We start from the raw sequence: 26,744 nt of genomic DNA, 5'->3' as shown, positions 1-26,744 counted from the left end.
CCTCTTTCCATGAAGAGCAACAACTGCAAACTTTCAAAAGTCTCCAGGATAAACCAAACGGAGACTCCTCTAAGTAAAATGGAATCAAAGCCTCATACATTTAATAATTATTTTTCTGCCATTAAAAGGCCTCATAGGAAAACAAACCAGTTGAGCTAGTCTGGTCCTAAAGCCAGTAAAATGGAAGAGTGAATTTTCATAGCCTTGGGAAAATCTGGGTTTACAGGGCAAACTCTGCAGCGTTGAGCTCATTGTGGAGACATGTTCCTTTTCATTGGCAAAAGAGGGAAGGAAGTGAGCCATGCCCTTGAAAAAAAAGGAAAGAAAGAAAATAGCACCAGAGACATTCCAGCCGCTACTTGATAAGGACTGGGATGGTTGCCATCAACTCATGGCTAGAAGAAGGAAAATTTGGATCAGAAAGCAGCTGACCAAGAGAAACCATGCTGGATATGGGAGAGTTCCCATTAAACTACAGACTTTCAATAAGGGAGTCATTTAAACCTGTGGCTTTCAAATGTTTTTTGCAATGACACAGAGTGAGAAATATGTGCATTATATCATGACCCATAGGTATACAATATCTATATCTAGGTAGATAGCTATAGATACACACACATTTATATGTATAATACCCTAATATGCCAATAGACCAAACGGCGGAACAACCGAACAACCGGTCACTATGACGTGTGCTGACCACCAGGGGGCGCACACAGAACATGGTGGGTGTTGGCAGCAGGCAACAGAGCGTGGAACATGGCGGGCGGGTGGCGGCCACAGCAGGATGGTGGAGAAGGTGAGCAGGGGCTCCAGACAAAGGTGGGGTGCCAGTCGCTGTCATCAGGGCGAGTCTCTGGTGGTTACTGAAAATTCTTTGCTTCTGCACACCACAGTCCCGCCCAGCACTCGCACCTGCTGCTGGTGCCAGCAAGTGGTGGCTGCTGGCCCCAATTGACCCTCAGAGCTTCTCCACCTCCCCCTGCTCCTGAGGGGTAATCAAGGCCCCCTACCTAAAACCCAACAACTCAAAGAGTAAAGGAGAATTTATTTTTCCTCGCCTATAGAGAAATAGGCCATAAACAGGTAGCTTAGGTGTGTAGTAGGCTATACCATCTACGTTTGTGCAAGTGCACTCCGATGTTAGCACAACCACAAAGTCGCCTAATAACACTTCTCAAAATGTATCCCTGCTGTTAAACAGCATACAACTGTACTCATAAATCCCATTCCCTAGACCCCTGTTCTCAACATCCCTCTACCTCTGCACATTTTCCGACTGAATTTGCCCCACAGATTTCAAATTCTTTAAGGGTCCAAAATTGTACTATAAGTTTAACCTCTTCTCTATCTCCTCACTCAAATCTTTTTTTAAAGAATTCCTCATTTCAAAGAATAGCACCACACTCAGTCCCTCACACAAGCAAAAAATCTGTGAGTCATCATTTGCAATTTCTTTTCCTTTACCTCTACTTCCAATGGGTAACTAATTCTACCTTCTTAACATCGAGTGGTATGCAGGTAAATATTTAACAATCACCTCTCCAGGCTACCAAGCTCCAACTTACAGCACTTGCTCATTTCTGTGATGTAAACACCCCACCATAGCCAATTTCAAACAACCAACTTGATGTCATTGAACATGAAGCTGAAAAGAGGTATGCGCAAATGGCTCCAGCAAACCATTGTCTATTCCTCCGAACCCTTTCTTATTTCCATGTCTAAGTTCATAATTTCATTTTCTTCTCCTCAAGTAACACAATTGAATCTTTATGGATTTCCTAACCTCTAACTCATAGCCCATCCCACAGTCTGACATAGTCTTCAAAAAATCTTTCTAAAATCCAAGTCTCATCATGTTACTCCCCTACCTAAAATCCTTCACTAGTTTTCCATTGCCTACTCTTTATCTATAATAATAAAAGCATAATATGCAAATCAACCTAACAGCCAAACAGCTTAATGACCCTCCGATGACCTTCCGGATGACCTTCCAGACAACCTTCTGGACGAAGCTGGGGCTGCAAAGGCCTACTCATGCACAAATTTTGTGCATGGGGCCTCTAGTCTTCATAATAAGACCCTTGATAATTAGGGGCCCACTGACTCTTGAGCTTCATTTCTTGCCACACCACCACCTATAACCTGTATTCCAATCACATTGACATGCATCATCATATTCCCAGATATATAATACTGCTCCAGACCTTTGCATATTTGCTTATTCTGTTCCTACTCCCTAGGACAACCTTCCCTAATTTGTTCATTGAGCAAGCCTCTTTTAAGATTCAGCTCAGCCCTAACCAGTTTGGCTCAGTGGATAGAGTGTCGACCTGCAGACTGAAGGTTCCCAGGTTCGATTCCAGTCAAGGGCATGTACCTTGGTTGCGGGCATATCCCCAGTAGGGAGTGTGCAGGAGGCAGCTGATTGATGTTTCTCTCTCATCGATGTTTCTAACTCTCTATCCCTCTCCCTTCGTCTCTGTAAAAAATCAATAAAATACATATATTTTTTAAATCTTGACACATATAATGGCCCCTAGAAGTGGGATATGACTAGTGGTAGACCTAATTATGGAAACAGGAGCAGGTAGGAAGGGTGCCCCTCTTCATAGCTAAGTTGTGTTCATCATCCATGTTACTCCATTACAAGGCAGTTAACTACACTACTCCCTCCTGTATTTTGGGACACACAGTTCACATGCTTCTGAGGCTAAATCTTTAGGGAAATTGGTAGTAAAATACTGGAGTGTATGGCCATTTCTCTCAGCTTTTGGTAAAATCCCAGAAATGACTTAGCTTCAGCTAATATGGCCTATTTGAATCAGAAAAAAGAAAATTCTACCTCACCTAGACTGGCCCTTTCTCCTGGTAGAAATCCAAGATGGCAGAGAGTCAAATAATTATTTAAAATAAAAACAAAATATGAAATTTGAGTCAATGCATCAAGGATAATGCTAGAAAAACAAAGGAAGGAAGAAAACATAGCAAAAAGTAAGATTAGGACCAAGAGAATTAAGGGAAGCCTAGTCACCAAGTACCTCCAGATGTGTATATGCTCTCTCCCTGGCAAAGAGCAATGTGCTGAGATGAAGCCAGAGGATGTGGAACAAACTAGTGTTGCCTTTATCTCAGAGGCAAAAAGATAAACTGCAAAATTAAGGGCTGAAGAATGGGCAGTGCAGTAAGGCCTACATCTAAGAGAAAAGTCCCCAGGCTGGGGCCCAGAGGCAAGGACCAACCCACAGACTGGAAAATGCATGTAAGCCAGCAGGCTTATGTTGTGTTAAGATAAACTGCCATAGAAGCCTTGGAAAATGAAAATCTGTCACTGCTCCAATATCAACCTCCAGGTATCCTAACCCACAGCACCGGCAGAATTTAGGATGCTGAAATAATATACCTTCTTTAGGAAAATCGTACCCAATGTTCTTCTCAAGTCTATTCATGGGATTCTTAGGAGGCAACAAAGAAAACATAGGAAAAGGTTAACTCTGGAAAACAAGAATAATATGAGGCAGAGATAAATGTGGAAAGAAAATTATCTTCCTTGGGCTGTACTATGAGAATGACTTTGATTTACAGAGTCTAAATCAAATACTATTTCTGCCCAGCCAGCATGGCTCAGTGGTTGAGCATCGACCTATGAACCAGGAGGTCACGGTTCGATTCCTGGTCATGGCATATGCCTGGGTTGTGTACTCAATCCCCAGTGTGGGGCATGCAGGAGGCAGTTGATCAATAATTCTCTCTCATCATTGATGTTTCTATCTCTCCCTCTCCCTTCCTCTCTGAAATCAATAAAAATATTTTTAAATAATAAATCAATCAATCAAATACTATTTCTCTCAAACTGTCTACGTCAGGGGTCCTCAAACTTTTTAAACAGGGGGCCAGTTCACTGTCCCTCAGACAGTTGGAGGGCTGGACTATAGTTTTAAAAAAAAACTATGAACAAATTCCTATGCACACTGCACGTATCTTATTTTGAAGTAAAAAAACAAAATGGGAACAAATACAATATTTGTATTTGCATGTGGCCCGCAGGCCGTAGTTTGAGGACCCCTGGTCTACGTGCTATCAATTTATGTACTGTGAAACCTGGGAAGTTGGTTACCAAGCAAAGCCACTTCAAAAGGAACAAGTGCTGTCCCACCTTCCTCTGTGAGAAGCGAGCTCAGATGCTGCAATGCACCACGCAGCATCACCTTATCCATAGCCGGGTTTCTATAGTGGTCCCCCCAGAGCAGCACCGAATAAAGCATTCTTTCCTTACATCTTCTTGGAACTCTGTCTCCCACAAGTAATATAACCTATACTGTGTTTCTATTAAAAGACACAGAATCACATGGAAGCAGAAAACATTTTCCAATTCCATATGGCTAGGATCTGCCACTTCCTTGCTCAAGGAAGAAGCGTAATTCCCCAGACCCACTGCATCCTCCCATCATGGTCATTAACTACCCTGAGAAAAGAGCCATTAGAGAAGCCACAAGGAATATTTCTGTTCCCTGAGCAAAGGAAAGAACACCAAGTGGGTGGGGTCATGGATGAGTAAGGGCAGGCCCAGAATAATTCTGAAGATATTTTCACACTGATGAACACTAGGCCGTCACTCGGCTTATTAAAATAGTGCTGGGTACTGAGAGAAGCTGGCATCTTTTCCTGGAGATGAGATGGCCCTGGGGGTTTGAACAAGAGCTGGAACACAGCTGCCATGGCTAAAACCAAGCAAGTACAGATGTCACACCAAAGTAATTTCATACCATCCCACCCTGCCAATTCAGAATGCCAAAGGAGGAAAAGTCTTTAAAATAGACTAGACAACTATTTTAAATACCACTTCTGTGTGTAACTAAAGTTTTTGCTATTGTGGTCCAGGAATGACAGCTAATATAGTTTAGAGAACTTAATAAAAATCGAACTGCTTAGGAAGATGAACACAACACAATGTGCAGTTCTTGGCTTGGAACGACCACATCAAACTCAAAGACTCTGTAACTCCAAATGCCTTTTTTAGAGAATGTCCTTCTAGGCCATTTTTTTGTCCTTCAATGTTTGTTTTCCTTATAAGTAGTACTATCTATTATTTCCTATGTTCTTAAATGATACACCAGAAGCACGTGGCACCACACCACAGTACTCATTTCCCTTAGAGAGTTACGTCAGGGAAACTGGAAATTTCAGGGGGACAAGTATCTAACCACTCTACTGTACATCTGAAACTAATATAAAATAATATTAAATATAAACGGTAATTGAAAACACTTATAGATAAAAATGTAAAAGAAAAAACAATTCAGCACAAAGAGAAAAGTATAAGTATGAAAAGTATATAAATAGTGGTAATAAAGTGATTTTAAAAAAGAAAGATGTCCAGGGTAAGGAATATACACACACACACACACATGAAACCAACTTACCAAATGCCTTCTTAGGTTCTATTAACTTCATGGTAAAAAGTTCCTCTTTTTTTAATTCCTTTAACTTCTTAGCAACATCAAAATGACGCCACCCAACAATATTTTCTCCATTTATGGATTCAATATGATCTCCCACACAGATTGTTTTAACTGAGTCAATTATGCTGCCCTCTTTAATTCTCTGGAAAAAAATTAAGGATATTGCTTAATGTAAAATAGAACTTTGTAACATTACTTTTCATGTTCTTGAGACATAACATACAATATATTAACATATTAACAATGCAATTTAATGCTCAGTTAAAGATGGAAGACCAAGCAACAAAAGACAACCATCTTACCTCCATCCATTCTTCTTCTTCCTTATCATTTAGAATTCAGCTCCATCCCAGCCACCACCTCCTCTGAGAAGCTCCTCCTGACATCTTCTCCAGCCCACTCCCCCGAGATTAGGTAAGGTATCACTCTCATCATGCTTCTGCAGTACTTTTTGCTATATATGCTGAGCTCTAAGCTAAGCACTTTACATTTACTATCTCATTTAATTTTAACAACCTTAATGAGAGTCTCATGTCTCAGGAAAATTGAGACTTAGGGAGATCAAGTAATTTGCCAAGTTCAACATAACCACCATGCAATTGTTTATTTACCTTGGGGATGGAGATGGTCGTATTCACCATTGTATGCCCTGTAGCTAGCACAATGCCTGCAGAGAAGAGTCCCTCCATAAATGATTATTAAATCATTTCAACATGAAGCCCATTACATAAGAACAGAACTTGAGCTTTTTCTACTGGCTATATTTTTTAACCCTTCGCTACAAATGCCATGACTCAAGACTTCATACAACCTTAGCTAAGAAAATTGACACTTAATAAAAGACAGGTGTGTTTACCATTTGGGGAGCCAATAAAAATGATTTTTATAGCATCACTAGAGGCCCGGTGCATGAAAATTCATGCACTGGAGGGGGAGGGGCCCCTCAGCCCGGCCTGCCCCCTCTCACAGTCCGTGAGCCCTCAGGGTGGGAGGCAACCCGGCGATCAGGGGAAGGCGACACCCCCATCACACCTCTGCTGCTGCCACTGCTGGCAGCGCAAGTCTCAGCAGGCCCTGGTGACCTGAGCCTAGGGCGGCCCTGGGTGGCTGGGCAGCCAACATCGGAGGCTTTCCTGTGCCTCAGGCATCAGCTGGGCAGCCGACATCCAAGGCTTGCCTGCGCCTTGGGCCGACCCTAGGTGGCTGGGCAGCTGACATCCGAGGCTTGCCTGTACCTCGGGCCGGCCCTAGGTGGCTGGGGGGCTGAGGGCGGGTCTGGCCACACCAGGCGCCTGCCACCCTCCCCCGCCCCGGCATGGCTGAAAGGACTTGGGGACTCCGACAGGGCTGAGGGGATTGGGCACCACCATATTATGGCTATGAGCGCCACCATCTTTGTGACAGTGTGACGTTCAATTTGCATAATCCCTCTTTATTAGATAGGATTTTCCACATATATTTTAGGTGAGAACTTAGGAATCAAAGAGAAATTTCAATTGATTATTCTTAAATCTATCTTACCCGGATACAATACTACAGCCTCAAAATGAGGGCTAAGACTCCCTAAGAGAGCACTAAGAATTTCTGAAGGAATTTTAGGAACGTCAGAAAACTGTACAAGTGACAACCCTGCAAAGGATGGACAAGTTCCTCCACAAAGGTAAGGAATTGAGCAAAATGAAGGCCACGATCAGCCTCAGGTGTCACAAATCCTTCCTGGGAATAATAGGATAGGAATACCAGGGGCTGCTGCTATCCTATATAATAAAAGCCTAATATGCTAAGTGTCCAGTTGATCGGTCATCTGTTTAACCAATCAAAGCATAATATGCTAATGATATGCTAAGGCTGCTCAACCGCTCGCTATGATGTGCACTGGTCAAGAGGGGGCAGACAGTCGACCGGTTGACCAGTCGCTTTGACGTGCACTGACCACCAGGGGGCAGACGCTCTGACTGGTAGGTTACCTTGCTGCTGGGGTCTGGCTGATCGGGACTAAGCAAGACGGACCGGACATGCCTTGGAGCCCTCCCTCGGTCCCTCCTCAGCTGGCCAAACTCCCGTGTCCCTCCCCGGCCCCAATCGTGCACTGGTGGGGTCCCTCGGCCTGGCCTGCGCCCTCGGGGAGTGTCGGAGAGCCGGTTTTGGCTTGATCCCGAAGGCATAAAAGGCTAATATGCAAATTGACCAAACGGCAGAACAACTGGTCACTATGATGCGCACTGACCACAGCTCCAATGTAGGAGCTGCCCCCTGGTGGTCAGTGCACTCCGAAAGGGGAGCACTGCTCATCTGAAGCCGAGCTCACGGCTGGCGAGCACAGCGGCAGTGGTGGGAGCCTCTCCCACCTCCGCAGCAGCACTAAGGATGTCCAACTGCCTGCTTAGGCCCGCTCCCCTGCGAGAGGGCACAGGCCTGGCTGAGGGACCCCTCCCCCCAGTGTACAAATTTCGTGCACTGGGCCTCTCTTCACTCTTGCCAGGTGAAAGAATAACATCTGAATCAGCTGGCTAATGGATCACTGTGTACAATAGTTAAGAGAGAAATTGATCTAATGTACCCCAGCTTCTCCATAATATTGGCAAAAGAAAAAAAGTTGTAAAAGACTAACCTGGGAAAGTTGGGCATTTTTAATTTTTAAATTTTATTACTAATATTCCAAAACTCACAACAGGTTTCTTTTTTACCCTGAAATTTTAAAAGCACTGCTATGTTCATTGTAATAGTTACTATGCTTTATGCCAATGACACAATAATGCTGATTCAAACAGAACTTATCAATATTATTACAATAGTTCATTATAAAGCAAAGAAACCAGAAATGTCATAATCTAACTGGCATTGTTTTATTATAAGTGCACATTAGCCTTATAAGCTATGGAAACAAAGAAGGGTAACTACAACACACTACTCACAGAAACATAAGCCAGATTAAACAGAACACTAGAATCCAAAGATCAAACAAACAAAAAATCTCCATAGCCCATAAACACAGACAATGGTGAAGTAAAAGGCCTGGGGTGGGGTGGGAGCCAGGTGGAGGGGGGGCAAAGAGGGGGAAATGGGGGACATCTGTAATATTCTCAACCAAAGAAATCCCTAATATTCTGTCACCTAACCATTCTTAAAGCACTAGAGAATGTGGAAATCTGTAACTCTTGACTTTTTTCTTAATTTTTATTCTAAGTTATTTCTTGATACATTCTGAACCTATTTTTCTCAATCAACTGTACCATACAGTTTTAGGTTTACATATAATTTTTCATTTAAGACATGGTTATAATTTTGTTAAAAATAAGTGTTATATAAAACTAACTAAATAAAACTCTTTAAAGACCTGTATGAATCTTACCGGTAAATTAAAGGGCAGAGTAACAGAAATGTAGGGTCACCTGGCCCTGTGAGTAGCCACGGAAGCCACCAGAAGAGTGCCCAGACAGAGGGAGGAGAGGCAGAAGTCAGCAGGTGAGAATCCAGGTGAGCAAGAGAAAAGTCAAAGCATATGTAATCATCACGGGCAGCAGATACGGATCTGGGATGAAGAGACAGGAAAGTCAACGTAAGAAACTTGGAGGAAGAGTACCATAAGGTGAACCAGATACAGAAGCAAAATGGGAGACATTAATTATATGTACCTGAGCCTTAGCTTCCTAAGTAGATAAAGAAGGAAGTGGCAATTGAGACAAATTTCTGAAATCTAATATGCTTTGATAATCATAACCATAATTTGATAGAGATTAATAATATTGCTAAAAGAGCTACTCAGGCACAAAGGATTAGGAAGGGGTAAAAAGAGGCATTAATTCTATGCTTATATTTACTGCATCACTTAATATCATTCACTGTAACACTCAGAACTTTCCTTCACCTGACTTTGGAGGTTGATGCTGAAAAAAGCAAAGACATTAAATATATTTTTGGAAGATAGGAATTTACAACATTATTAAACTTAGAGATTCCCAACCATTTCAGACATTATGATAGTATCTTCCATTATTACACCCCATATATTTACAGAACTCTGTCTTCTCCTCACAGGTATCAGCAGAACTCTAAGGTGACCTCCCACCCCCCCAACCCCCCGAAAGTCTTAAGCACCAGATTCAAAGTTGTTTGAGCTGCAGGCCCCACCGCCATGGTCAGCAACTTTGAGATCTGTGCTGACCCTCCCAATACTGCCCTGAAACCTTACTCACATTTGTAAATAATTATTTCATTTGGTCCTCTCAACAAATCTAGGAGGGGAATATTTAATATCCCATTAGTGGATGAGGAAATCAAAGCACAATGAAACATGGCTTACCCAAAATAACACAGCTAATAAACAGCAGAATTGGGTTTCAAATGGAAGTGGTATAACTATAAAATGCCATGCTCTTTCCACAAAACACTAAGAATCAGACAGATCTAACTAACCCAAGATCAAATATCTAGTTTAAAAAAAAAAAGTCAGATGAGATGACCCCAAGAGCAGAGTTTTGGGTTATAGCTGTCCAAAATGATCTATCACTTTGGTAATCATTGGCAATATATAAATGTATCAAATCAATATGCTGTCCATATTAAACTTGCATAATGTTATATATGTCAATTATATCTCAATAAAGCTGGGGGAGAAAATGACCTATCACCTTTGAACTCTGCAATCTCTTTTTTGACAACCCCACCTTTCCACTTTACTTTTGCTCACTTCTCCTAAAGCTGTTCTTCATCCATATCACAGCTTCTGGACCTCAAACATTAGCTAATTCCTCAGATCACTACTTCTCTTCTGGCTTCACATGCCTCTTCTCACAGGTTCTAACCTCCATCCTAGAACCCTCTGACCCCTTGAACTTGCATGTTTCCAACCTTGCTGATTATTAGTTCTGGATAATTAAGTAATAAAAAAGTTAGAAATATATAAGTACCATATTTCTCAAAATAATGATCATGCTGCATAAAATGTGATTGACTTAATTCTACTAACGTAAAAGTACCCCAAATCATAAAGATTTCTACAAGAGGATATTCTATAATGACCATTTTGTGTTTATTTATAAATCACTTAATTCAAAATAAATTTAGTTTTCTTAAGTCAATTTAGCCTCATTCCTTAATCACCTGGTATAAGCCCTTATTTCTATTTTGAGTCAAAGTATAAGTCTTCTCTTAAACTAGGGAAGCAGCTAACAATGGCTCATATAGCCACTTGTTTTTATATAGCTCATGAGAAATGAGTGATTTTTACATTTTAAATGGTTGGGGGGGGGGGAGAATAGTTGTGACACGTGAAAATTATACTAAATTCAAATTACAGTGCCTATAGATAAGGTTGTACTTATATAGAATACATCCATGCTCATCATTTAAGTGTTGTATATAACTGCTTCTGTGCTGCAATGGCTGAGCTGAGTAGTTGCAACAGAGAGTGTGTGATCTTAAATTATAATGAACCCTAAAATATTTACTATCTGGCCCTTTATAGAAAATGTTTGCCAAATCCAGTCTTAAAATGTTATAGGAATGTAAAAATTTTGTTCTTTAAATATACTCAATTTTCTGACTGATTTTATATATATACATATATATATATATATATAATTTTTCCTAAAATCATAAATGTTTAAGTCTGTTGTCTTTTCACCTGAAGAGTTTGGAGCATACAGAACTATTCAATATATTTATCTGCATTGATCTCATCTCTTAATTATGTGATGATGTGTTATTATTACTATTATTCAGATACTAGCTATCTATAATAATAGAAGGGTAATATACTATTTAGACCAGACGACCTTCCGGACGACCTTCCCAACGAAGCCGGGTCTGTGAGGGAAGCCTGGGTCTCGGGTGCCTACTGGCAGCCGCAGGTAAGCCTAAGTCCTGGGTGCCAGAGAGAAGCCGGTGCCAGCAGCAAGGGGAAGGAAGGCCTATTCCTGCACGATTTTCATGCATCAGGCCTCTAGTCAATTATAAGTATGTAAAACATTTCATATGTGTCATCATTTTATACCTAAATAATCCTATAAAGTAGGTGCTAATATTCCCATTTGAGAGAAGGCATAGAGAGGTTTAATGACTTGTCCAAGGTCACGCAGCAAGTCAATGAGTGGTTAAACCTAGACTAAAAGCAGGCCTATCTGATTGTAAGTCATGTTCCTATGCATTACACTACACTGCCTTCCTAGGCATGGAATCCTCCCTCCTGACCTTCCCCTTGTCTGAAGCCCTACCACACTCTCCTATTCTGACTTGTACCTACCCAACTTCCAGCCACCACTAAAAGCATATCAAATACTCACTTCAGCAGCACATACACTAAAACTGGAACTATACAGAGAAGATTGCATATCATCCTTGCACAGGGACCATGCTAAACTCCTGCAAAGTCCCTTTTTTTCCGCTTATCTTGGCAAAAATAAACTCGGGAATGGTGAGCCAGAAATTAATGAAATTGATTACTTCTACCGAGTGGGGGAAATGAGTATTGGGATAGAAGGGGGGAGGGGAGGGGAGAGTAACACATCTCTGAATATCTTTTAACATAGTTTTGACTTTTGAATCATATTAATATTTTACATATTCAGAAAAAAAATAAGTCAACAAGAATGAGAGGAATAACTCAACCTCAACTGAGAGAAGCAATTGGAATCAACAGTATTTCAAATGAATAACAATTATGTGGGCCGTGGGAGCAGGAGAAAACCAATTCCCAGAAACTTTTGAATAGAATCCTTTGATTATATACATCCATTTAGTTTAAAGACAAAAGATGCATACAAATCCTAAACTCTTCTTAATAGGCCTATTTTTCACAGTATGAATATAGCAATTCTAAAACTATTCTGAGAAAGTATTTCAATGATTTTGAAAAGTATGGGGAAGCCTAGGAGAACTCTGCGGGACAGGAATATAATTGGAAGTATAATAATCTACAATAATAAAAGTGTAATATGCTAATTAGACCGGACATCTTTCCAGGACGAAGCTGGGGCTGCAGCCACCGTGGCTGCAAGAGAGGGGTCGAGGCATCTGCAGCTGCGAGGGAGGATTGAGGCAGCTGCCTCAGCTGCAAGGGGCGGATCGAGGCAGCGAAGGCCTACTCTTGCAAGAATTTCATGCATCGGGCCTCTAGTAAATTTATAAATTCTAAAATGCATGTTTTCTAACCCTGCCCCTGAAAGGACCTAGAAACAGTGACACTGAATGAATGAGTACAACAAGTATCCAATCTTGATTTTGAAATATCAGTCCTCACTAAAAAACAAGAGCTCCTTACAGAAATGGTTGATTCCAGACCTGGGGAAAAAATGTATAAGATGAAACTAGAACCTCTTGTGCCAAAAGGAAGGAACTGCTCACCAAAATGACAGGAGCTATGTCAAAAGGATACAGGAGCAGCTGAAGGGGCTTCCTGCAGGCCACTCTCAGAGGATTTCAGCATCAAAGTAAACAATAGTAATGGACCATAACCCACTGAATAAAATAAGAAACCACCTGTCCGTGCTGATAATAGATAAGCCAAAAAATAAGTGGAGTGCTTTTATCATTAAGAAGGTTTTAAAGAAATATATAAGGAATAATGAAATTAGAAAAACTGCCATTTTGCAACCATTATAATTCAGGCAAAACTTACCAATAGATGCAAAATCTGTGGGGTACAAGTAAGAGAACAGGATATTTTCATAATCTCAAAGTATCTCCCTACAAATTGCTGCAAAAGAAAATTTAACTCTGCAGTGTGTAAGACTGGCAGACACTAACTTAGACAAGTGACAAAAATTAACGTCATAAATGAGACAAACCAACACAACACACCTTCTGATGTAGTACACTGAGAAGGACACAACATCACTTATCTAATTTTCCTGCCAAAAATGTGTAACCTGCTTTTCAACATGAGGAAAAATCAGAAAAGCCCAAATTGAGGGATATTATATAAAAGGCTGAGGAACTTTTCTAGAATAAAGATGACTAAAAAGACATGACAACTAAATGAAACCCATGATCCTATATTGGATCTATACCGGGGGGTCGGGGGGGAGCTATAGAGGAATTTATTAGGACAACTGATAAAATTGCAATATGGACACATTAGATTAGTTTAAAAGCATTTGTCACTGACAGATTTCCTGAATTTCATAGTTGTAATATCTATACCAATAAAAGGGTAATATGCTAATTAGACCAGATGTCTTCTGGATGACCTTCCGGACGTCCTTCCTGACAAAGCTGGGCCCTGGCAAAGCTGCCCTGCCCCTGGTCCTGGGTACCTGTGGCTGTGGCCCAGGCAAAGCTGCCCCGGTCCCGGATTGTGAAAGGCATGTCCAACTGTCAGACATCACCCAAGGGGTCCCAGATTAGAAAGGGTGCAGGCCGCGCTAAGGGACACCCACCCCATCCTGTGCATGAATTCCATGTACCGGGCCTCTAGTAGTTATATATAAGAGAACATCATTGTGCTCAGTAACTACATTCTGAAGTATTAAGGGATAAAGAGATGACATATGCAATCCACTTTTTCAAATGGTTCAGGGAAATTACATATATGTCTATGAGTGTGCCTGTACATATAATACATGTGTGAGAGAGAGAAGAAGAAAGCAAATGTAGCATACGGTAAAAATTGGAGATCTGAGTAAAGGGCTTTATAGGAGTTCTTCATGTTATTGTTACATTCTTTCAGTAAGTTTGAAATTATCCCCCCTCAATTTTTAGAAAATCCCACCAACCATGTACACAGTATAATATTCACTTCTCTTCTAAGTTGAACTATATGTCAGCAGTTTGTATGTACCACCTTTTTGCCATCATGTTCTCTGTCTCTACAGGGCCAATGACTAGAGCTCTGAAGCAGGCACGTGTTTGACAAGGCATTAAATAAAAAATAGAAACACAAGCTCTGAACATCAGAGGCTAAGATATAAAAAAATCCACGCATGTTTGCAAAACTTCCAAGCCCTTCCCTGCTGACATTAGAAAGGCATTGCTGCGTGTGCCCCATGTCCTGAGCTTCCCCCAGATAATCCCACATGACTTTCCAACTCACCGATTTTCCATTTGGTCACCCACTCAACCTTCAGCACTGTCATATCTTTTGCAGAGCTAAAAATAGCCATTCTATCAAACGGGAAGTTAAATAAAGTACTATTTACAATTAAGAAGATAACTTCCCTAAGACTATTTTTGTAATGATGACAGTGCATCAGCAAATCCAGGATTCTGACAAAATACAGGCATGGAAGCATGCTCTATTGCATGAAGTTTATCATGTATTCTTAGCTCGGTAGGAGGATTGCCAGCTCTGGAGTCAGATCTCTTGGAGTCAAATCCTGAATTTGTCCAGCTGGAAAACTTAGAGCAAGCTACTTAAACCTCCTGGTCCTGTTTTCTACATCTGTAAAACAGAGGTTGATAACAGTGCCCATGTATGAATCTCAGACATTTTGTTGAACAAAAGAAGCCAGGAACAGTAGAGTACATAATATATGCTACCTATATGATGTTCAAGAACAAGCAAAACAAACTATGGTGATAGAGGTCAGAAGAGTGGCTATCTTTGTGGGGAAGAGCTAAAAATACTGATTGGGAAGGGGCACAAGGGAGCCTTCTGGGTGGTAGAAATTAAATTTTCCTTCATTTGGGTGGTGGTTACATATGAGTAAGTATATAAATATTCATTAAGCTGTACATTAAAAATTTGTTACACCTCAACAAGAAAGTAAATAAAATGAAAAACACAGTACCAACCAAATAGAACTATTATAAGGATTAAATGAGAAAACGTATGCAAAGTGCCAGGTTCATGATAAGTCAGTATTCTTACAACTACTTATTACAATAATGTAACTGTTATTTTTAAGAGATGAATCTACTTTTCTTTTTGCCACTCCTGTTCTTATAGTTTTTTTATACCATTTCAAACTTCCTTCTCTTGCCTTTGCAGCTCCATAGTGCTCTCTTTCTATTTTGATAAAAGAATTATAACATTTAGAAAAGTTTGAAGAGCTTTTTTAAAGAAGTAAATAAGATGGCCAAAAGTATGTGCACTTGGAAATAACACTAAATCAGGAAATCGCATGGAAACCATCAGATGTTAATGAACTACAGAACTAAGAGAGCTCATATGGATGAGTAGGCACCAGGGCCAGTTTCTCAGTAAGTTCTAAATTCTAGAGGAAGTTTAAACTGAACAGAAGAAACTCAAGGAAAGGGTAAACAAAAAATGATGTATTTAAAACATTTTTTAATGAAACATTACCAATCTATCTATCCCTTCTTAAAGGGCTCTCACCCTGAAGTTCATTTCCAACTGTCTTTGACCTGGTAGATTTTCTTAACTGTTACTCTCAGGTCACACAGGAATTTTTTCAGACTTACCTTTATGAAAGCACAGCCAGTACCATTATCTGTAATGGTGAGGCCAAGTGAATCCTCAGATTTATACACATTCACTTCTTTTTTGATCCCTTTCACGTGGGCAAATATGAAATCTTCAAGACCTATTTGTGATCCTAAGAGTTTTTCCATGTCAACTTTAGGTGTGTTTAAAGTGCAATATAAGATCTGCAAGAAGAAAAAAAACATTTCAGGTCAGTTTCCATCAGGAAAACATTCTGGTCATTCATTTACTTAATAAATATTTGGCCCTAACCGGTTGGGCTCAGTGGATAGAGCATCGGCCTGCAGACTGAAGGGTCCCAGGTTCGATTCCCGTCAAGGACATGTACCTTGGTTTTGGGCACATCCCCAATAGGGGGTGTGCAGGAGGCAGCTGATCAATGTTTCTCTCTCATTGATGTTTCTAACTCTCTATCCCTCTCCCTTCCTCTCTGTAAAAAATCAATAAAATACATTTTAAAAAATAAAAATAAATAAATAAATAAATAAATAAATAAAAATTTGAATGAAATAGTCCCTGATTTATGACATAAGAGGTTAGTTATATCAGTAAAGTACAGGGTAGGAAATATTGTCAATAGCGTGGTCAGGTGCTGGAAATTTCAGGGGAACACTTTGTAGGGTATGGGATTGTCTACCTACAATGCTGAACACCTGAAACTAATACAAAATAACATTAAATGTAAACGGTAATTGAAAAAAAAATTTTTTTGAAAAAAGGTTATATCAACAATATTAGGTACTTTTTATTGTTCCCCATAAACCAGACTCTGTGATAGGCAAATTACATCCATTATCTGCTTTAATGCTCACAATAACTTTATAAATACATTATCATCTTCATATTACAGATGAGGAAATTGAGTCTTAGTGAGAGTAAATAATTTGCCTTTGGTCACTAAGCCAGTACTTGTCAGTCAAGATTGAGTTCAGGTCTTGCCAATTTCAAAGTGGTTTAATCTTCTGTCACTCCCATTTACAGTGCTGAAATCAAAGGTTGTGTTCCCAAAGGTCAGGTCATGCTCTCTATGCCACAATGAAAATACATGCAAGCCTATTTTTAAAAACTGGTAACAAAATGTTAATGAGGAAAATTTTATTTTACATTACAGTGCTTGAGAAAGGTAATTTAATTAGTGAATGAGGGGCTAAAATAAAAATGTCCAAAATGAACCTTACAGATTAATCCAATTCCTTAATTTTAAAAAAGAGGAAACTGAATTCTGGAGCGTGTAATGCAGCTTGCCAAATTCACATGATGGTAAAGAAAGAATAAAAAACTAGAACACTGGAAAGCTGTGTGGAGATTTTAAAGGCACTTCTTTTTAAGCCACATCAAAATGTATCTGAATAGAAACAGCTCTCCCTGCTATACAATTAAGAGTCCAGCGTGGCCTGCACAGCTCTGACCAAACCTCAGAGGTGTGTGAATGAAGCTAGTGATGAGGACAGGGGAAGAGGCCCGCAGGGTACTGAATAAAAGCCTACAACAGTGGTTCTCAACCTTCCTAATGCCGCGACCCTTTAATACAGTTCTTCATGTTGTGGTGACCCCCAACCATAAAATTATTTTCATTGCTACTTCATAACTGTAATTTTGCTACTGTTATGAATTGTAATGTAAATATCTGATATGCAGGATGTATTTTCATTGTTACAAATTGAACATAATTAAAGCATAGTGATTAATCACAAAAACAATATGTAATTATATATGTGTTTTCCGATGGTCTTAGGTGACCCCTGTGAAGGGGTCATTCGACCCCCAAAGGGGTCGCGACCCACAGGTTGAGAACCGCTGGCCTACAAGGAAAACTACTGCCCCCACCCTTTTCTCTTTTCTTTTTTTTTTTTTTTTTTTAGCTTGTAGCTAGCATTTTATTTTTTTTTTATTTTTCGCTATAAGTATTACAAAGGGTATTACATAAGTGTCCTTTCCCCCCCCACCACCCTTGACAAGCCCCTGCCCTCCCTTACCCCCCAGTGTCTTATGTCCATTAGTTATGGTTATATGGATGCATACAAGCCCTTCGGTTGATCTCTTACTCCCCTCCCTCCTGTCCCCCAACCCTCCCTGGCCTTCCCACTGCAGTTCGACAATCAGTTTGAGGCAGCTCTGCCACTGTATTTATTATTGTTCGAAAGTTTGTAATGGTCTTAATTATCCACGAAAGAGTGAGATCATGTGGTATTTTTCCTTCATTGACTGGCTTGTTTCACTTAGCATAATGCTCTCCAGTTCCATCCATGCTGTTGCAAATGGTAAGAGTTCCTTCTTTTTAACAGCAGCATAGTATTCCATCGTGTAGATGTACCACAGTTTTCTAATCCATTCATCTACTGATGGGCACTTAGGCTGTTTCCAGATCTTAGCTATGGTGAATTGTGCTGCTATGAACATCTGGGTGCATATATCCTTTCTGATTGGTGTTTCTGGTTTCTTGGGATATATTCCTAGAAGTGGGATCACAGGGTCAAATGGGAGTTCCATTTCCAATTTTTTGAGGAACCTCCATACTGCCTTCCATAGTGGTTGCACCAGTCTGCATTCCCACCAGCAGTGCACAAGTGTTCCTTTTTCTCCACATCCTCTCCAGCACTTGTCATTTGTTGATTTGTTGATGATGGCCATTCTGACAGGTGTGAGATGGTACCTCATTGTTGTTTTGATTTGCATCTCTCGGATGATTAGTGACTTTGAGCATGTTTTCATATGTCTCTTGGCTTTCTGAATGTCCTCTTTTGAAAGGTGTCTATTTAGATCCTTTGCCCATTTTTTGATTGGATTGTTTATCTTCTTTTTGTTAAGTTGTATGAGTTCCCTATAAATTTTGGAGATTAAGCCCTTATCAGATATGACGTTGGCAAATATGTTTTCCCACGAGGTGGGTTTTCTTTGAGTCTGCAGGCTGACACTCTATCCACTGAGCCAAACCGGTTAGGGCTGAGGTGGGTTTTCTTGTTGTTTTGTTGATGGTTTCTTTTGCTGTGCAGAAGCTTTTTATTTTGATGTAGTCCCATTTGCCCCCACCCTTTTCTCTTTTCATCCAAGTCTATGAGCTGTGCTAACTGGTTGGCCTTTAAATTTAACCCTTTGTGTTCTCAGGGAGAACATAATATATTTGACTTTGAAGTTATTACGTTTTTGCAAATGTTCCCTACTGTAAAAATTGCTTTATTCACAGGGAAAAAAAGTCATTCAAGACGAGAATGGCTCATATTTCTTATTTTAATGGTAAAACCAATGGTTTAATTAGTCCACTAACAAAAATCATTAAGAATGGGTGGAGAATGAAAGGAGTATGCATAGAAAACAGCTTTTCCTGACTTCCTTTCTCAAAATGATGAGAACAAAGAAATAAACCTGGTTTTTCTCCTTGTTCTTTTCCCATGAATCTGTTCATGGTATTCATAGTGGATCCAAAACACCACTAATATAAAAGCAAATTACCAGGTAGACAGGAAATAAAACATTAAAACTTACTGATAATATAACAGAGCGGGGGGAGGGGGGACCTAAAAAGGAAGTCGCACACAAAATGAAATTCTAATTCGTAAGCTGCTTCCTTTCTTTCCATTTTTCACATGCTTCACTGCAGAGCAGTTAGATTTCCTGTAGGTATACCCATTTTCCATTGTGCTCCCTCCCCTGCAAAATAATGTTCCATTCCAGGTAGCCAACAGTTGGCAGGGAAGGTGTCATTTTTTTCTGGAGGAAGGAGTGGAGCCAGCTATACCCTTCATGGAATGGAGCTCCACGGGAAGCTGTGTTGCAGGAATGTAACCGTCCCTGGGAGGTGGAGTAAGAGCCAGCCCTCATCAGCAGCAGGTAAATAAAGCTCCATGGCTTCAGATCAACTCTTCATGGGAGAATAAAAACCTAACACTCACACAACCGCAATGCACAACTATCAGCAAATCTATCTGTAAGTATGTGATAAAGATCTAGAAATTCAAACACATCCTCTGTACTGTATTTTGAACTAAAAAATAAGAAAGTGAAACACCACATTCTAAATGTTGCATTCATCTACTCACCACTTGGGGCCCCTGCCTTTGCCAGGTTCTGAGCTGCACTCTGGATGTACAAAGAGTATGGCCATTCCCCATAGGCAAGGCACTGCCTGGCTGGCAGAGGCTCCACTGAGGTACCATGAGGCAACATGAGCCAGTTGTCATTTATTAAAATCCATGAATATTTAAACCAAAGGAAACTCAAATACATATTGTAAACTTTCCTACTTTCATTCATACATTTCCTTCAATTCAAAATCTAAAATGCCTGTCTGCCCATCCATCCCTATGCCCTCGTCCATTGACACTCTGTTCAAATGTGACTGCCCAGGTGGAAACGATCATGCTTTCCACTTTTCTCACGTCATCTAAATCTCGTAGCTCAGTGCAGTGTCTGAGTCGCCTTGCCTTGAAGTCCAGTTGCTGTAACACATATTTGTCACTCTCACTCTGAGAGAGGTGAGAACCTGGTCATCTTCCTCTCTCCTAGAATGTCTAACAGTGTCCTGCTCAGGCTATATCCCAATGGCATTCACAGTACACATTCACTTATCTCATTGAATACAGCATACCTGTGTCCTGGGTTGTATTATCCTCATTTTGTAGATGAGAAAATTATGATTTTATACATACAATTAGCACAGTTATAAATGCTTAACGGTAAAATATTTTTTAAAATAATATTTTTAAAAAAGAAAAAATACAGTGAGGCAGTTATATTATCAATGTTCCTTGAAGAAATATTTGCTTCCAGAGTATATGTACACTAGATAAGATGTAGTACTCTCAAGGCAAGGTGTCATATAAGGAAAAATATCTATCCATTAGATAAACCTTTCTGAGGTTGTTCATTATAAACTGTAATGCTTAACATCTTCTGGGGTACCTACTGTGTATTTGGTGTTGTACCACCATCATTGCCAATATTAATAGGAGAGATGGAGTACTCATGATGGTTCAATTTTCTAGAGCAGCAATGCCCAATAGAAGTGTAACTCAAACCACATAATTCAATCTTCTAACAATCACACTAACAAAAGTAAATAGTTGAAATTAATCTAATTTCCTCAATTATATAATCCCATACACCCAAAATATAATTTCAACATATAATAAATATAAAAATTGAGATACTTTTTAAACATTTTTTATTTATTTCAGAGAGGAAGGTAGAGTGAGAGAGAGAGAAACATCAATGATGAGAGAGTATCATTGATAGGCTGCCTCCTACATGCCCCCTACTGGGGATCGAGCCCGCAACCCGGGTATGTGCCCTGACCAGGAATCAAACCGTGACCTCCTGGTTCATAGGTCAATGCTCAACCACTGAGCCACGCTGGCCAGGTGTATATAAAAGTGCTATTTAAACTAAAAAGTTCTATATAAAAGTTATTGTTATTATTCCTGGAATACAGGTGCTTCTTGAATAATATACCTATGCTTAACAGCTTCTTAAATTGCATTACTTTTCCTACAGATAACAGATTTTGCTGCTTTTTAATGTCACAACCAGAATAAATTTCATTTCCCCCCATAAATTACATTATCCTTCAATTTTCTTTGTTGTTGAAGATAATTCATAGACAGTAATCTAACATGCCTTTATATACCAATTGCTACTATATAGTTCTTCTCACAGAGTTATGATTATTCATCCTTGAAACTCAATATGGCTAGGATGATAAAAGTCTGAATTACTGTGTAGAGCCTATTAACATACCACAAACAGATTACAAATGTCTCAAAAACACATTAAAATTCATTTCTAAAACTCCAGGAAGTTCATTTTCAACTTTCTTTTGTTTAATGCTTTCCTTAAACAGGAACTGGGTTGGCCCAAGATTCCACATGTTCCAAAAATCTCTGGAAGAAATGATGGGTTTGTGCTTATATTACATTATTTGTGGATATGATTTTAAGTATAAGCAACTGGAACAGTTACCTCTTGTGGTTATCTGAAACAGCAGTGTTACTAAATATTTTAATACTACTTTCCTACATCTCAATCTACCCCCAAGAACCTTGCTACCTTTTTACATTTTCTAAAATAAGCATTATAGAAATATCAGCCAATGTCATTATAGAAAACAAGAAAAGGTAGTGCATAATCCTATATAATAAAAGGGTAATATGCAAATTGACCCTAACAGCAGAATGACTGGTCACTATGACACACACTGACCACCAGGAGGCAGATGCTCAATGCAGGAGCTGCCCCCTGGTGGTCAGTGTGCTCCCACAGGGGAAGCTCTGCTCAGCCACAAGCCAGGCTGACAGGTGCCAGCACAGCGGTGGTGGCAGGAGCCTCTCCCGCCTCCTCAGCAGCGCTAAGGATGTCCGATTGCAGCTTAGGCCTGCTCCCCGCTGGATATCCCCGAGGGCTCCTGGGCTGCCAGAGGAATGTCTGACTGCCAGGTTAGGCCCGCTCCTTGAGCGGGCCTAAGCCAGCAGGTGGACATCCCCCGAGGGGTCCCAGACTGCGAGAGGGCACAGGCTGGGCTGAGGGAACCCCCCCAAGTGCACAAGTTTTTGTGCACCGGGCCTCTAGTAATAATAATAAACCTGGTAATTAACTAAGCCATACTTTCATCAGAAGTTAATACCACATCTTTATACCCAAGAAAACCACTTGGATTATATTTCCTTTGTTAATGACCATGGTTTTTATCTGGGCTGTTTTTATTATCTAAGTCTCAAAGACTTTTTCTCAAAAAAAAGAAAAAAAAACTTATCTTACCTCTGTCTGGTTAATTACCCTTAAAACATCAGGAACTAAAAACAACCTGAAACTAAGAACAAAATCATTATTGGGGAAAAGGTTACCCATTTACTCTGAATGCTTGAACAGAGGAAGTAACTTTAGCCAAGCCACAGTGGCAGACTTGTGTTACTCAAAACTCTTCCCTAAAGCTCTGTGTGTCTTATCCAACATGACTCCCAAAAAATATTTGATAAATGTGTTGTATCAAGGAACTTCTAGAACTCAAACCATTCTTCAGTTACAGTCACAGGCTGGGGCACCCGCTCATCCCTCTGAGCTATACACAGTGTACATATGGCTCCCACTTCCAGTAAAGTACTGTGAGAGGGAAGGAACTGGGGAGATAAAGTTCTAGAAGAATTTTTTTTTAATCAAAAGTAAGGTCAAAGAAACACTAATTGATTATTTATGTGTACCGGGTCCTTTCACATATTATCTCATTTAATTTTTACAGCAATTCTGTGAGTGGTATTAGTATACCATTTTTTTACAGATTAGAAAATAAAGGCTTAGAAAGGTAAACTGGCTTGGGGTGAAGTAGTATTTGGTACAAATGTAACCGCAGCCCTGATGGCTCAACTCCAGGCTCTTTTCCTGGCAATTTTGCCTCTCTGCCACCTAATATCTGCGTTCGGACACCTAAATTACTGATCACTTCCTAAAGCATCAGCTCAACTCGTCTTGTGAGTCAGGTTATAAGGCAGGCATTACCATGCCCTGTGTGCACAGGAGAAAACCAACTCAGACCCATTAGGTAATTTGTCTAGGGTCACATGACTAGTCCATAACAGAGTCAAAACTGGAATTCGGACTTTTGGGCTTTTCTAACCCATAATACTGTACCGGTGATGTAAATATAAATTCAGCTTTGAATTTAAAACCTCTAGAAGGCAGGGACTACACAGTTTTGGTTTTTTACCTATATGGAGCCAAATACACTGTTTATTTAGTAAACCAGCCACTTCCTAAAAATGGTGAAGACAGCTTACAAAAAGTATCTATGCATAATTGGACTTTAAAAGTCAAATGTATTAGGTGATTAATAAATATAAAAATATTAATAACATTATTTAATTTGATCTATTTTAAATAAGTAATTTTTAAATTATTTCTTCCAGTTAAATCATTTTAAAACTGAGAAGCTATGCCCTGGCTGGTGTGGTTCAGTTGGGTGCATCATCCGTATACCAAAAGTTTGCGGGTTCGATACCCAGTTGGGGCACATAAAGAAGGCAACCAACAATGTTCTCTCTCACAAAGATGTTCCTCTCTCTCTCTCTCTTCCCCTCTCTCTAAAATCAATATGCATATCCTCGGGTGAGGATTAAAATATAAAATAAAACTTACAATAAGTTTATTTGTATTATAATTTATTTGTATTATAAACACAGACATTTAAAATCTCTGTATAATACACATAATAAATTCCTAAGATTTGTTATTAAAAATACATTTTTTTCATCATACAGTGCCTTTGCCTTAACCTTGTCAACAGTCACAGTCATCTAGAAATAAGTTTCACTGTTTAGAAAAGATATAAAATTGGCTCCAAGACAGAGATTTAGAAACCTGATACTGTATGCTCTATTTAGACCTTCACAAGGATATAGTACAAAGCCCTGCCTCAAACTGTGTAGAACTTTCTGTAAATGATTCACTTCTAAATTAGGCGTGGGTCAGCAGTGGCCCGCCTTAAATAAAAGGTGAATCATCCTTTGTACTCTTCCTTCTCTGGTACCACTACTTTTCTTCCCCCAGTATTTTTAATAAGCAAAATAATTTGACAAAAATAATTTATCCAAAAAAAAGAGGGGGGGAAATCAAATTCACATTTCTTAATCTACCAAATGACTTCCCAGAGTAAGCAAAATAATTATTTTATTTTGTTAATGAAGTCTAATCAAAGCAACTATGTATCAAAGAAAGTCAAAATCTCCAATCAATTCTTGAAACACAGAAAAGGTTAAAGGAATAGGGCATAGGAGTTCGTCTTGCCTTTGTGGACATGACACAGACACTAACCCAACAAGTAAGATAAATCCAATGCGTGTCGCTATAAATAGCATCCTCTTCCACAATATTCTTCCAGTCAGAGGAGTTATCTGAGCTCCATCCTAGTCTAATAATGCTACAAGGTTACCTGCCAACTTTAAAGACATCATAAATCACTGCTATTCCCCTTGTCAGGTGCAGCCTCAAAGTTTCCAGCTTTCTAACCCACTTCTTTTCTCAAAAGCCTCCTCCTGCTGGACACTTGGGAAGGAAGAAAACAGGAAGGGCAAGGAGACATTTCACATCTCCATGTGAACAGTGAGAGCAACGCAGCAGGGCGGTCTGTGAAACATGATATTATAAATCATCATTACTAGTAAAGAGACCTGTGGTCAAACGTTCCAGTTTACCAAATAAATACACAAATATAATTTATTTTAACATGGCCATTGGATCCCAAAGGGTCCTTAAACACAATTTTAAAGTTTTCAGAATGGTCAGCACTGTTTTCATATTAGCCCAGGAAGCGGACTTATCAGCCTTACAGTGAAATGTCTGCAAAGCATGTGATATTTTACAACCACACAAATAAATCATGGAAAACTGAAAAGCAAGCACGGTGAGCCGCTCCGGTGTCAAGATGGAGTGACGGGGGAGGGAAGTCTACTCCTTACTATTTCCTAGAACAAAATTTCTGACCATAGAGATGAGCACTTTATGGGGGGAAACTGGGCCATGTGTGAAACTATAAACATCTTGAGAGAGAAAGATTGAAATTGATTTTTTCTTCTAAAACTAGGACACCTGAAAGAAAATGTACTATAGAGTGACAGGGTGAGAGGTGACAAGGGAAAATGTACTACAAGGTTCCCTAGGTGAGAGGTGACAAAGAGTTGAGGGAAGGGGGTGGAGGCTAGCGCACTGACTACCATAAACCCTTAAATTGTGCATTAGAAAATTTGAGAAGCATTAAAAAAAATGTGCCAATGGGCAGGGCCAGTGTGACACAGTGAGTTTAGCCCTACATCTGGAACGTGTATGTGAAGATTCTTCTAGGCTCGGGGTCGCCCAATTTTGAACTATCTGCCACCCCGGGGATACAGAGTCCCAAGAACTGAGGCCTGGAAGAGGCGGAGAGGAGCTGCCAAAAATAGAATTGTGACACAGAATCGGAGACACCTAGGCACAGCCCTGGTGGAAAACTGTCACCTTTGCTTGAGTTCTTACCAGCTCCCGCTCCCCACTCTGAGCAGCTCCTTCCCACCCTCTGCGTGCCAACATTCCTGCCATGCCTGCCTGTGGCACTCCTGGGACTGGGCAGGCAGAGAAGTGGGGAGGGGGACCCAGCAGTGTCAGGAGGCTTCCCGAAGAAGCTGGCAGGCTCCCCCAGGACTCCATCCCAACTCCCAGGAATGTGTCACCACGCCAGAGCCAGGACAGGGAGTACCAGAGTCTCCTGGCTCCAGGCTCGGTGCTGACACTGCGTCCTCACTACCTGCTTCTATTTTTAGGGCCGCACTCTCCTCTCCCCACCTCATCCCTAAATGCCTACAGTTCAGAACCTTCCTTACTGCCCAGGAAACTGGGCTTGTGTCTTGCTGGTGCTTAATTAACAAGTGGATGATAAACCTTCTCACATATTTTTCTTCTCCTTTTTTAGTGGGCAGTTTGGTTACACTGAGGATAACACAGGTCCCAGTGAGTTACCCCTTTCACTCTCTGAAGGAAAGGGTCTGGGTTTGGAATATAAATTATGGGGCCACCTATTTTGAATGCATCCTCTATCAGATAGAGGTCGGCAAACTGCGGCTCGCGAGCCACATGCGACTCTTTGGCCCCTTGAGTGTGGCCACGAAGTTTCAACCGCACTGTATGTGCACACCCGCACATGGTATTTTGTGGAAGAGCCACACTCAAGGGGCCACAGTTTGCCGACCACTGAGCTCAAATAAACACATTCCCACGTCAGAGTGGTAAGATTAAGACAGCACGAGATTTTAAAATTAAAATAAAAACACAGGATTTGGATGTTGAGGAAAAGGAATGGTGGAGTTTTTCTGTCCCTTAACATCTAAGTAATCTTTCCCAAAAGCAAAAATCAGTGTCTGTGACTTGAGCACAATTAAGATTCT

General features: G+C 40.2%; 1 protein-coding gene across 1 annotated transcript in view; it reads right to left on the bottom strand.

The window, feature by feature from the left end:
• GIPC2 (GIPC PDZ domain containing family member 2) overlaps window positions 1-26,744 on the bottom strand; it is a 71,443-nt gene that overhangs the window by 29,779 nt on the left and 14,920 nt on the right. Inside the window, exons 2-3 of the mRNA XM_014453556.2 lie at window positions 15,825-16,010; window positions 5,424-5,604 (exon numbers count right to left, since the gene is read on the bottom strand). Coding sequence (XP_014309042.2) covers window positions 5,424-5,604; window positions 15,825-16,010 — 367 coding nt within the window. The remainder of the gene's footprint in view (window positions 1-5,423; window positions 5,605-15,824; window positions 16,011-26,744) is intronic.

This window comes from Myotis lucifugus, unplaced genomic scaffold (assembly GCF_000147115.1).
Source record: "Myotis lucifugus unplaced genomic scaffold, Myoluc2.0 scaffold_25, whole genome shotgun sequence".
NCBI classification, from domain to species: domain Eukaryota; kingdom Metazoa; phylum Chordata; class Mammalia; order Chiroptera; family Vespertilionidae; genus Myotis; species Myotis lucifugus.
The sequence above is the reverse complement of the archived record's forward strand: the minus strand, read 5'-3'. Positions and strand labels throughout refer to the sequence as shown.